The sequence below is a fragment of the Gadus morhua genome, chromosome 4 (assembly GCF_902167405.1).
Source record: "Gadus morhua chromosome 4, gadMor3.0, whole genome shotgun sequence".
Lineage (NCBI taxonomy): Eukaryota > Metazoa > Chordata > Actinopteri > Gadiformes > Gadidae > Gadus > Gadus morhua.
In genome coordinates, this window is record NC_044051.1 from 19,691,147 (window position 1) to 19,702,665 (window position 11,519).

General features: G+C 43.2%; 2 protein-coding genes across 3 annotated transcripts; both read left to right on the plus strand.

The window, feature by feature from the left end:
• The first annotated feature begins 252 nt into the window (after window positions 1-252).
• ppp1r26 (protein phosphatase 1, regulatory subunit 26) lies at window positions 253-7,364 on the plus strand. The gene is made up of 2 exons (XM_030353828.1): window positions 253-465; window positions 2,378-7,364. Exon 2 carries the CDS (start codon window positions 2,446-2,448, stop codon window positions 5,650-5,652), a length of 3,207 nt encoding a protein of 1,068 aa, XP_030209688.1. The 5' UTR covers window positions 253-465; window positions 2,378-2,445; the 3' UTR covers window positions 5,653-7,364.
• Window positions 7,365-9,429: 2,065 nt separating this feature from the next.
• mrps2 (mitochondrial ribosomal protein S2) lies at window positions 9,430-11,497 on the plus strand. Of its 2 annotated transcripts, none has more exons than XM_030353830.1 (4): window positions 9,430-9,577; window positions 9,781-9,900; window positions 10,087-10,207; window positions 10,623-11,497. In XM_030353830.1, exons 1-4 carry the CDS (start codon window positions 9,553-9,555, stop codon window positions 11,176-11,178), a joined length of 822 nt encoding a protein of 273 aa, XP_030209690.1. In that variant the 5' UTR covers window positions 9,430-9,552; the 3' UTR covers window positions 11,179-11,497. The 2 variants fall into 2 exon arrangements, with proteins under 2 accessions (XP_030209690.1, XP_030209689.1); XM_030353829.1 differs by having other exon boundaries at window positions 9,447-9,601.
• The last annotated feature ends 22 nt before the right edge of the window (window positions 11,498-11,519 follow it).

An 11,519-nucleotide genomic window follows, 5' to 3' on the forward strand; every position in this document is an offset into this window, starting at 1 on the left:
TATCCAAACAAACAAAACAGAATAGAATATTTAACGTGGTATTATAATAGTCTACACACAAGTTCACAGTCCATTATAATTACCTAAATAAAGCTATTATAAGTAGCCTAAGTAAACCAAGTTTGGCATACAAAAAAACCCCGATCATTCATGTTGATAGTTTCTGCATTTATTAGAATTAAAATGAAAAAATAACAATGCTTCTTAATTGTCATTCACAGATAACCAGATAATCATCCAAGATGTTGTGGGTGGCACACAATGGTGAACAGTCAGTGTGCACGGACTGCCCGACAGCCAGCAGCCAGGAAGGGGACTCGACCCCGGGAGCTCCAGGGAAGGCGCGTGTCCGCGGCGGTGTGTGGACCGGAGCACCGACATGTTTTACTGAGCATACACCGATATATATACAGCAACGCTGTGGGCAATTTCATTTCATTGGACCGTTTTTTGCACCATAGTAAGGTAAGTGGTACTCGGAATCGTTCGTGTTTATCAGATATGTTCAACAGAGAGCCTACATGCTAAGTATTCGCCACAATACAAAAGCCTTTCTTCGGTTGGGGAAAAAATGCCGGGCTTGCAGTAAGGCAGGCCCCGCAAGTGTCTTCCAAGTCCCCGAATGGGCATGGTCGTGTTGTCAATGTGTCCTGTGGGTTCAGCATGTTTTAAATATCGGGTTCCTAACGCCGTACACCAACTGTTCACGAGCATTGGCTCCGTTTTGAGTCGTAATCGAGCAGTATCGCAGAGCTACCAGTATGGCCGTTACGGAGAAACATGGTTGCTCTGCGGAGTCTCCTGCAGCCCCACACCGGGCCTCGGTGCGCCCTGAGCCGGCTGAGCGCTACGGGGACAGGCGGCGGCGCTCTGCGGCAGCGAGGCGGGCAGTCTGTCGGGGGGAAGGCAGAAAACGAAACGACGGGTTATGTAACACGGAACAACGCGGCATTAATGTTGGCCACACGAAACTTTCTGTGCTCGGTGGATATGCTGTCAAACAAACTTAACGTGAACTTAACACAACATTACACCCCGCCGCACGGGGTTTTGTCTAACGTTATTTTATTTCGTTTTGTTACGTATCGGATTGTTCTTTGCTGCTGGGTTAGGGTTCTGGGCTTCGTTGTAATTCAATTAAATGTGTACTTTGTTTTGCGTTTAAGCTTAACTCTTGGATGACTTGTCGACTGCCTTGGAGTAGGTTTGTGCACTGAATGCATCTCATAGCCGCTATGTTCTCCTGGTGGACTGGTGAGCACCGAGCATGGAGGGGAGCAAGGTGTACACCCCGGCTAGATCTGAACCGGCTAGATCTGATCTGGCTAGATTTCAATCAGCTAGATCTCAACCAGATAGATCTCAACCAGATAGATCGCAACCAGCTAGATCATTGTCTTCCATGAACTAACGTTACAGCAGATTGTCTAACTAATGATAATAATAATTTTACTGTTACCTAAATGCAAACATAACCGAGGTGCTTTTCTTCGGCACTTCGCTCAACCGAACGCTATAATCCCCTTTTTGGCTGATTTAGCCATACAATGCCAACTTGACATGGTTATACTGTGCCTGAATAAGCTCGGTTACATGGTTGCCCTATTTTCATCCAGCTCGAATTATATTTTCTTCCCTGTTGTAGCAACAATTTTAGTTACCCATTGTTATTTAGGAACCTAATCATCACAGATAAAGAATACCATTAGTGGTACCCTACCATTTAGGTTAATGTATGGGTTTATTACCTAAGGTTGGCTAAAGATTATTTATCAGCAGGCAAGGGGCATATTGTGGTGATTGTTGATTTGCCATTCTTGAGTTCACATATAATTTTTGTGCCATTCAAAAACAATAATTATACTCGGGTCTCATCAACAGTATACAGTAGGTGACATAAACCACTGCCAGTATTGTGTATAAAAACGTATTGTATTACATAGCATATAATCGTTGTTGCGGCTAACGTTAGAAAAGCTGCAGAATAACCACAAACAAATATTGGAATTAAAGCACAACTTATAACAAAGACTATTAGCATACAATATGAAATACATTTAAGATGATCCTTTCTTTGAGTCGATAATAGACAGACACTATCTACTTACAATTAAGGTATAAACAATTCCTCATCATGATCATTGACCTTATCTAATGCATACATAGTCATAGTCGTTGGCAATGTCTGTTTAACATTTGCATGTCTAATACGAAACAACAATAAGGATAGAGAACCTGTCCATACATTAAATACAAATGTATAAGTTTGGACATGTAGAGACACGAATGTAAATAAAGGCATCAATTTATTGATTTACAAAACAAGACATGTTATACGGTGTATATATTTATATATTTATGCTTTTTCTATTCACAGATTGGACAATGGGACTCTGAGTGGAGGCTTCAGCACTCCCATGATTCATCCCACCCCGGCCCACTAGAATGTACTTGATGAATGTGCCTCCATTTGCAGCAACTCATACAGAATGGAGGACCTGTGGCCCACCCCCAGACTTTAGCCTCCACGGCTTACACAGCTCTGACAGTGAGTTGTCGACCGGAGACGCCAACATCCAGGATAAGGTCCAGATGATCATTAAAAGCTTGAGGAGCACCCAGTCCTCCATTGACATGGGTGACGAGATCGTAGGAAACGTGCCGCAAGGACAGGAAGTGCACCTCGAGGCCTGCAAGTTTGGAATGGGCCCTTTGGTAGGAGCCAAATCATCAACAGGTTCTGGTACTGAATCCCGACAAACGCAATCAGTGTTTCCAGTCAAATCCGAGAGCCAGGATTCGGACAGTGATGACAGTGTGGACCGAGGGATTGAGGAAGCTATATTGGAGTACCTAAAGGAAAAGGACGGACATAAACGCAATGAAGAACCCTCATCCAACATCCTTCTCCCTTCAAAAGTCCATCGGAAAACCCCTCCTGTCCCTGAAATTTGTAAACAACATTCCGACAGCAATATAGTCTTAAGTGCCAACCACCAGTTTTCAAAAATCACTGAAGTTGAAACCCCCATGGCACCAGTTCAGAGTTCAGTGACAAAAAATAATTCCCTTCCCTTCAAAGACATCCCCGTTAAGAAAATGGAAAAAAGTATGACAACCAAAAGTGTGCTATCCAAAGAACCCAAAAAAGTAATGGAAAACAACTTAGATAAAAAAGCAAAAGACCCGGTCCCAGTCAAAACAGAGAAGGATTCACTGGACTCAAGTAGTGATGATGGGATTGAGGAGGCCATCCAAAAGTACCAGTTGGAGAAAAAAGACAAGGAGATTGGAAGCAAGGAAGCCTGCAACTCCTTTACATCACAAGACCTTACTGACTCCAGTAGCAGTGATGATGGGATTGAAGAGGCCATTCGCAGCTACCAACGCGAGCAATTGAAAGAAAAGAATGTGCCCAAACCACTTTTGCTCAAGCAAAGGCCTAGTATAAAGTCACCATTGCAGTCTCTCTGTAGTTCAAACACAGAAAAAATAAACAAACTTAAATCCAAAAAGAAAAGTAAAAATAAGAATCTGCAATCTGGCCCCCCTCTGTCATCTGTTCTCCTACCCAAGAGCTCACTATTTGGCAGCTCGAACAGTAATGGGAATGGGACACTTCTGTTAAAAGAAGAACCCTTTAAGATTCACTCCCCAACCACTACAAAGACCACACCCGCAGAGCTCATGTGTGCTGAGGCAATTTTAGATATTTCAAAGGCTGTAATGCCTGCAGCGTTCACTGCTACTGTCAGCATTGACGGCTTCAATACAAATGAGACATTATCGGGCCCTTCTACAACCGCGGGTGGAAGTAGTGACAGTTCCATAGACAGTGAAGACGGAATTGAACAAGAAATCTGTATGTTCCTTGAGCAGAAGGCCCAAATGCAGAAACAGCCTCAGACTACTGCCACGCTCTCCTCACTGCCAGCCAGCTTGAATGAGCCGGATATGGCGAAGGGAAAACCAGAATCAATCCAGAAAAAGGTTCTGAGACTGTCACTTACTCAGAGAAGAAAACTGAAATCGCAAGACTGCAAGAAGCCAGTAACAAGCCCCAAAAGGATGAATGAGCTTGCTTTGAAAGACGGGGAAGGATCAAGTTCCCTCGTATCTTACCAGATGGAGCTGTCGCCATCTTCTGTTGAATTCGACAAGACTGAGAGGGGAGGAGACAAGAGCAGCTCTCTAGATAGTGACGAGGACCTGGACACGGCGATAAAAGACTTGCTCAAGACTAAGAAGAAGTTGAAAAGAAAGACGAGAGACATGAAGCTGAAATCAAGGAAGTGCCTCAAGGATCCTGAGCCCTGTGACGGCATTCCAACAAAAAAGCAAAAACTCAACCCTGTTTCTAAGAGGGTGGTTTTGAAGAAAGCTCCCATCAAAAACAGGGATATGAGCGAGAAGACTAAAGTGAGTAGGAAGAGCCCATCACAACAGAAGCAAACTATCAAAAGAATAGATGATGGCGGAGCAGGAGAAACAGACCAATTAAAAGGGACAGGAAGTGGAAATGTTTTGTCGCTTTATACTAGTGAGAGTGCTGTTCAAGGAATTGAAGACAACAGCTCAGTAGACAGCGATGACAGCATTGAACAGGAGATCCGGAAATTCCTGGCTGAAAAGGCAAAGGTCATCCCCACAGAGACTCGAAACAAGGACGAGGATCGGCCGATCTATGGCAGCATCAGTAAGCAGTTAACAGAAAAAGCGACTAAATTGGAAAGTCAGCTGGCTGAAATTCCAACACCAGAGAACACTCGCCTACCTGACGTTCAAAGCAAGTTATGTGAGGACGGACTGTCTTCGATGACTCCTTTGACGATTGGAACTACATGTCACCCGTCTCTCCTGTCCTGTAGTCCTTCTCTTTTGCAGCACACAGATGGAGTGGTGAAGCGAGAGGAGCTGAGGCCTTCCATTGGGAGTGGTCATGCCAGTTCTAATTCTCATTTGGAAAAGGCAAGAGCTCGGCCGGCTACTAGTCCCAGCGTCGTTCAGCCCTTCTCTGACGCTATGAAGTGGCGTCAAAGCCTGGGACTCCCCATCAAGAACACCAGGCCTGTGTTTGCCATTCAGCCTTCTTCCCATATCACTTCCTCCAGTATGAACGAGACGGCAGCAGCAGCAGCAGCAGCAACACCTTTTCACAGGGCAAGGATAAACCCCAAACCACACACACCTGTCACTCTATGGACATCCGCAAGAAACAGCCAACCGGTCTCGCCTATTCGCCACTACCCAGAGACACCTGTAAACCCAATGTCTAGTTCTGTGCCTAACCCTTTCTTTGCCACAAAACATAGCCTGGGGAGGTCTCCTATGATGGGACTCTCATCCGGGAAGCAGAGTCAGGCAGAGAGGGAGAGTCGCTTGGCCCCTCCTAGCGAACAGGACCAGGGTGCGTTCACCAGGCTAGACCCCACACGTAGAAGCGGCAAGGTCTGGGTCCAGGCCAGTCCCATGAGCGAAGGGAGAGCAGAAAAGCTGACCAGCAGGGGCAATGAAGGAAGGGAGGAGTATGCGTCCGCTGTGAAGGCAGTGCAGTCAGTAAAGATGGAGGTTGAAGATTTTGTAGACGAGACAGATTGTGAGCTAGAGGAGAGGCGTGAAACAGAGAAGACCCGGGGAGTTTCCTCGATGTAAGTACAGGCACCACTACGATGAACACAGCCACCTAGCATCTCTAGCCAAAATGAAACACCCTCATTAGATGAGTGGGCCCCACTTAGACGTAAGCAAGTATCAATTTGATTTTTATAGGAATCAAAGGGAATTTCGTCGCCATAGAAGTTACCCCCTCCCCCCATCCCAGCCCCTCGAGCCTAGGAGACTTAATTTGCCTTTTGATTTGACTATCATTGAGCCTTGACCAGCAATAACCTTCCCTTGTGGTGTGCAGTTTATTTTGCCAATACCATTAATAGGTTTTCCAGACTTCCAGACTCAAAACAATTGGAACAATTGCTTCTCGAGATTAGCCCAAGTTAAAATCGAAGTAATTGCTGTTCTATGACACAGCAAACATTGATCCTACAGAGGAAGAAAAGGATTAATAATTCACATTTCAAATGCACAACAATGTATGGCTTAGGGTCATTAACAGAGACACAGGAGTAATAGCATTTCACTGTGCAATTCACTGTTTTTTGTAACTTTTTATTAGACTGGCTTTTATAAAATATAGGCTTATTTCATTTGGGCTTGCTTGACTATGTTGAGCTACGGAGAAGAGCATTTGATGAAACCTAAAGGAGAAAACGATTGAGGATCAGCTGGTATATACGATAAAAAGTTTAAATTTGTCATATCATACATCCTACAGTATATATGTAAGATTGGTTGCAGTCCTTTAGTACACCATCTGAACTATTAGCTGAGCTTCGTTGTCAGTATAAACTTGTTCCTCAAGCAGTCAATGGAGTGAACTTGTACAACACCAAGCTAACAGTTAGTAACAGGCCCACTTATAACCTATACTATCCGATCCTACTTATAACTTGCTATTACCTGTTCTTTACCTGCCGTTAGTCCCTCCCTTTTCAACGGTTTGCCACTGTAACTTAACTTACATTTGTCATCACATATCCTCTAATGGTAAATGTCGCGAGATGGGCTACAATAACAAAATATTATTAACTACAATCTTTCTCCCTTTATTTCACTTTGGGCCAAATAATTTGTCCTTGGGAATCATTGGATCTAGTGAACCCGAATTGGTACTTCAATGGGGCTGATGCCTTAATCTTAATTTGATGAAATACTAATGCTAGAAATCTATAGCAATTAATCCTTTTGAATTATAGAGAAGGCCTTATAAATCTGTTCATCACACGTGTTCCCTCCCACAATGCAATGCAACACAAAATAGGAAGGCAAGGAGGATTATCAACTCTACTAACGTGAAGCATCACAGTCTTTACTTCTGTTTACAGTGTCTCTGTTTTTTATTAAGGGTTTATCGGAAGGAATGGAAATATAAGGGTCACCTTTTTGCTGGTCCTAGACCAGTTCTCTGTAACTTAAAATTGTTGAGTGTCACCGGGTCCTAATCTTTGTTTTCTCTCGCTCTCTCGCTCTCTCACTCTCTCTCTCTCTCTACTAGTTTTGACTTTCAGTGTGTTAACTTCTGTTATGTTGGTCCTATAAATGTTTTCTTGAATTTCCTATGTGAAAAGTTATTTATATTTGTTTATCAAAAAAAAGACTTGCTGAATATGCTGTGCATTGCCAGTTTTTGTAAATATTTTGCATAAAGTGTTTTTTTTCCTCTCTTTAATCCTTTCAAATGAAAGAAAAAAAAACATAGCTGTATCTTTTAAGTTCAACTGACTGCAATAAAGAGTGGATAAAAAATATTCATTGTTTATCATTCTGAAATGTGGGTTTGGCTACCGATTATGCTATTAAAAAATGCAGGATGTAATATATAGTATCATCTACCTATGAGGTTACAGATCACGCCAATGAAATCCCCCCCCCTTCCAATTTCCTACCACGTAGGAGAAGCAAAAATTATGTTACCGTCAACAACAGAATTGAGTCGCCATGGTTCAAGGACTGAAGTTCCTTAATAGATTCATACATTTTATTTGTGATTTAGTACGTGCAACTATAGGTCATAGCTTACAAGTAAAATAGAGATGATGGTTGATTATTCCGCATTGTGGTAGCATTTATAAAAAAAACTTTCCGGTCTCTAAAGCCATTTGTCAGTTCTGGGCTACGGTACAATCGGGGTGGACCAACATGGTATGCTCTGTGGAAGAGGACCCACTCCTTATGTATATATAGAGGGGTTATTCTAAGATGGCGTGAACACAATTCCTATTTGTATGGGACATTGTATAATATACAATGGGATTGTAATATTATACTTATTAAAACATGCTGATCAATATTAGATTCCATTTATGCCAAGTCTGTTTAGCTAGATACCACTCAATTCTGTACACTGCACCTTTAAGACTTTCTTCTTTTGTTTAAAATGTTCCTGTTTCAATTGAATGGTTCTATTTGAATATGTAAATTGTACAATTCGGAGGAGACTACTTGTGTAAGGTCACACTTGTTTACAGAGTAATCTCGCATCTAGACTATTGTGCCTTTTTCTACATAAACTAAATTAAGAAAGAATATATTTGGGTTGATTTCGATTTGTGTCTGACTATTGTAATCATTGGAATTCACTTTCAAAGTAATGTAATGTCTAATTACCTGATTTTGCACCAAAAATGTTGGCTGAAGTGACAAGCTACCTAGAGCAGGGATAGCAGTGGGCTAGTACTTCATAGTCAGTAGCAGTAAAGGTGCAGTCTGATTAATCTCCTACACCTTCTTGCTCAGGTCTCTGGCCAGGGCAATTGATCCTGGCGTTCCTCTCAAGCCTTACATAGCCCTGACCACAGGGGAGAGGAGCAACATGTTTCCCAGAAGATACAGGAAGGGGCTTCGCTCAAAGGTACATAGTCAGAAAAACTATAGCCAAGCTGCAATCCAACATATCACTATTGCAATTAAGTATTTTTGCATCCGTTATCCCGCAGTGCATGGCAGTTTAGAGTTTAAAAGTATTTTCTCGATCTTCTAGGGGTTTTCTTATAGTCCGACGATGGAAATTGTCTGACTCTCATCGTCCACAGTTTCTGTGAATCGCCTTGGAATTTCTGAAGATTGTAATTGTGTTAATTTGATTCATTTCACAGAACAAGACCTTGGAGCATGTCAAAAGAAAGCTTACGTTCATCCGTTCGAGTGTGTAGAAAAGTGCACACCACGTTAGTATACAAGCCTTGAAATTAATGCAAATTATTCAAGGTTAGGTTTAAAAAAAAATTAAAGGTTAACAGTTTGTTTAGGAAGTTCTGAACTCGGATTTCATCAAATGTTACGTTTTATTTCAGTGAAGACATAGCAGAACTCGGGTTTCATTCAATGTTATGTTATTTTTTCAGTGAAGACACTTTTTTTACTTTCAATTTTTTGTTATACATATTCTAAATGATATTGATGCAGCTTTATGACTACACAGTGTTAGGACCATGGTTACCTCCAACAAATGATTTGTTATTTTGTTTGAGCTCTCAGAAATGTAGAGAGCAAGCGGAGGAATAAATGTAGACACAATGCATTTGCCCATATTGAATATGCGTTCTTACACTTGTTCAAACGATTACCATGTTTTTGTCACAAACAAAATCCCCTTTATACACGTTCTCGGCGGACATCCTTCGAGTTAGCTTGTGTCAGTGGCTGATAGTGTATTACTTAATAAAGTTGTTACGTTTGTTCTTGAATGCTCGATTATATGGGAAGTGTAGTCTTTGTGTAATAGGTTTAATAGGTAATGAGTGTAGTCCATTTTCAACGGTGATGTCACAAAGAAGCGTCGCGTGTAACGGCGCACAGGCTTTACGTCATTTCGGGGACCTCGCGGACCAATGGCAGCAAGAAGATTGGGTCAGATTTCCTGCCCAATTTTACCCAATCTGGCAACACAGACATTGGGAACGCTGTGACCTTCTGTGGGTGGGAACATCAGCAAGCATGGCCGCCCGAGTTTTAACGAAAGGTATGATATGTAATTTTATTGAAGGTGAGCGTTATATACCTTTTGTGATCAAATGTCCACCGTTGTCTAGTAAGGATAATGAAACCTTTAACTCGTCTGTAAGGTGAACAATGTGTGTCATGGTTCGGTAGCTGCATGTTTGTGGTCAGGTTGAGTTTAGCGCCGTGCTTCTCCACCATGTCCTTAGTTCTGTTATTTTCCAGGTATTTGGGCTTTATGTAATCCTCGATTTGTACCAGTCGGGTGCTCCAGCCATGGGCATCTCTCTGTCGCTGCAGCACAAATAAAGTCGCCTCAGATCCAAGCGGACATTAACGCGACAGGTGAGCATATTCCTGGGTTACTTGAGACGTACGCATAGTGCACCTAGTACACATATTCCCGTTGTATACAGTACACCTAGTACAAATAGTACACTTAGTAAACATAGTACACAGTACCCCGGTTAGCATCATACACAAATGACATGGCGATGATTCTGCTCTTAATATACTGTGTTATTTATCTAGACAAAATCCTGAGCCAGCCACTGGAGACTGAAGACTTCTTCCGCCTGTCAGAGCTTTTCTCTTTGAAAGACTTGTTCGATGCAAGAGTTCACCTTGGTCACAAAAAAGGATGCAGACACAGGTATGAGGATTTTTACAAATCCGAGGTTTTGGGGGAAATGGTAGGCTGCTTTCTCAAAAACAATTGTTTCGGTTAGCTGTTTGGTATTTTGTATGTGATGTATTTAATTGTGAGAAAAAGGGAATATTTCACTGCATTGGCTGTTATGGTTACAACCGAAAGATAAAATTGCTTCCCACTAAGATCACTCAATTATGGTTGACTAATACTGTTCATGTAACCGTAGTTATTATGTCAGCAAAAATGAGAGGGAATCTGTGATATTTACAGAATTTAAAAAGGAGCCAGTAGCAACTTACTTGCCAAGGCCTGAATGTATAGGCTCCTTTTCATTTTGGTGGATGTTAGGCTATCTCGCTGACGGATGAAGAGCTCACGGATTGAACCCAGAACCTTATCTCTTTCTCCCCCCGAGGCTGATGCAGCCATACCTGTTTGGCTGCCGTCTGGACCAGGACATCATCGACCTGGACCAGACCGTGGAGCACCTTCAACTGGCGCTCAACTTCACGGCCCACGTAGCGTACCGCGGCGGCATCATCCTCTTCGTCAGCCGCCGCCGCCAGTTCAGCCACCTGGTGGAAAGCACGGCCAGGGATTGTGGCGAGTACGCCCACACCCGCTACTGGCAGGGCGGCCTGCTCACCAACGCGCCCATCCAGTACGGGCCCGGCGTGAGGCTCCCTGACCTGGTGGTTTTCCTGTCCACGCTCAACAACGTGTTCCAGCAGCATGTCGGCGTGCGCGACGCTGCCAAGATGAACATCCCCACGGTGGGCATGGTGGACACCAACTGCAACCCCAGCCTGCTGACCTACCCGGTGCCCGGCAACGACGACACGCCCCTTGCCATGGAGCTGTACTGCCGCCTGTTCAAGATAACGGTGAACCGGGCTAAGGACAAGCGGCGGCAGATGGAGCTGCTGCACGGGTTGATGACGCCGCCGCCGCCCCCCACACAGAGCTCGTGAGCCCCAGGACTGAGACACATTTTGTTTGCTTTTTGAATGATGCCTCGCTAAGGTCAAGACCTTCTACTGCGGGTTAGGTGGTTTGATGATGATTTCATCTTACTGTCACGTTCAGTTGTTGAGCCTCGGCATTCGGTTTTGGGATGTTGTATTGCGATTGAATGCTATACAGCAGATATGCAACGGTGGATGCTCGGGTTTGTAAATAGTAATCTCAGATGTCCTTCTACTCAACACTTTCTTTTTTCTTTGTCACTTGGTCTGAAACGTATAAGACTGAATATTACTCAATAAAATCAGTTTTCTTGTTCAGAATTTACGGTTATGTTTTCTTAAGTTGT

Coding starts and splice junctions, on each gene's coding strand:
- mrps2 (XM_030353829.1), top strand. CDS start 9,553: ATGGCCGCCCGAGTTTTAACGAAAGGTATGATATGTAATTTTATTGAA. Junction 9,602..9,780: donor GATATGTAATTTTATTGAAG/GTGAGCGTTATA, acceptor GTTATTTTCCAG/GTATTTGGGCTTTATGTAAT. Junction 9,901..10,086: donor AGCGGACATTAACGCGACAG/GTGAGCATATTC, acceptor TTATTTATCTAG/ACAAAATCCTGAGCCAGCCA.
- ppp1r26 (XM_030353828.1), top strand. CDS start 2,446: ATGTACTTGATGAATGTGCCTCCATTTGCAGCAACTCATACAGAATGG.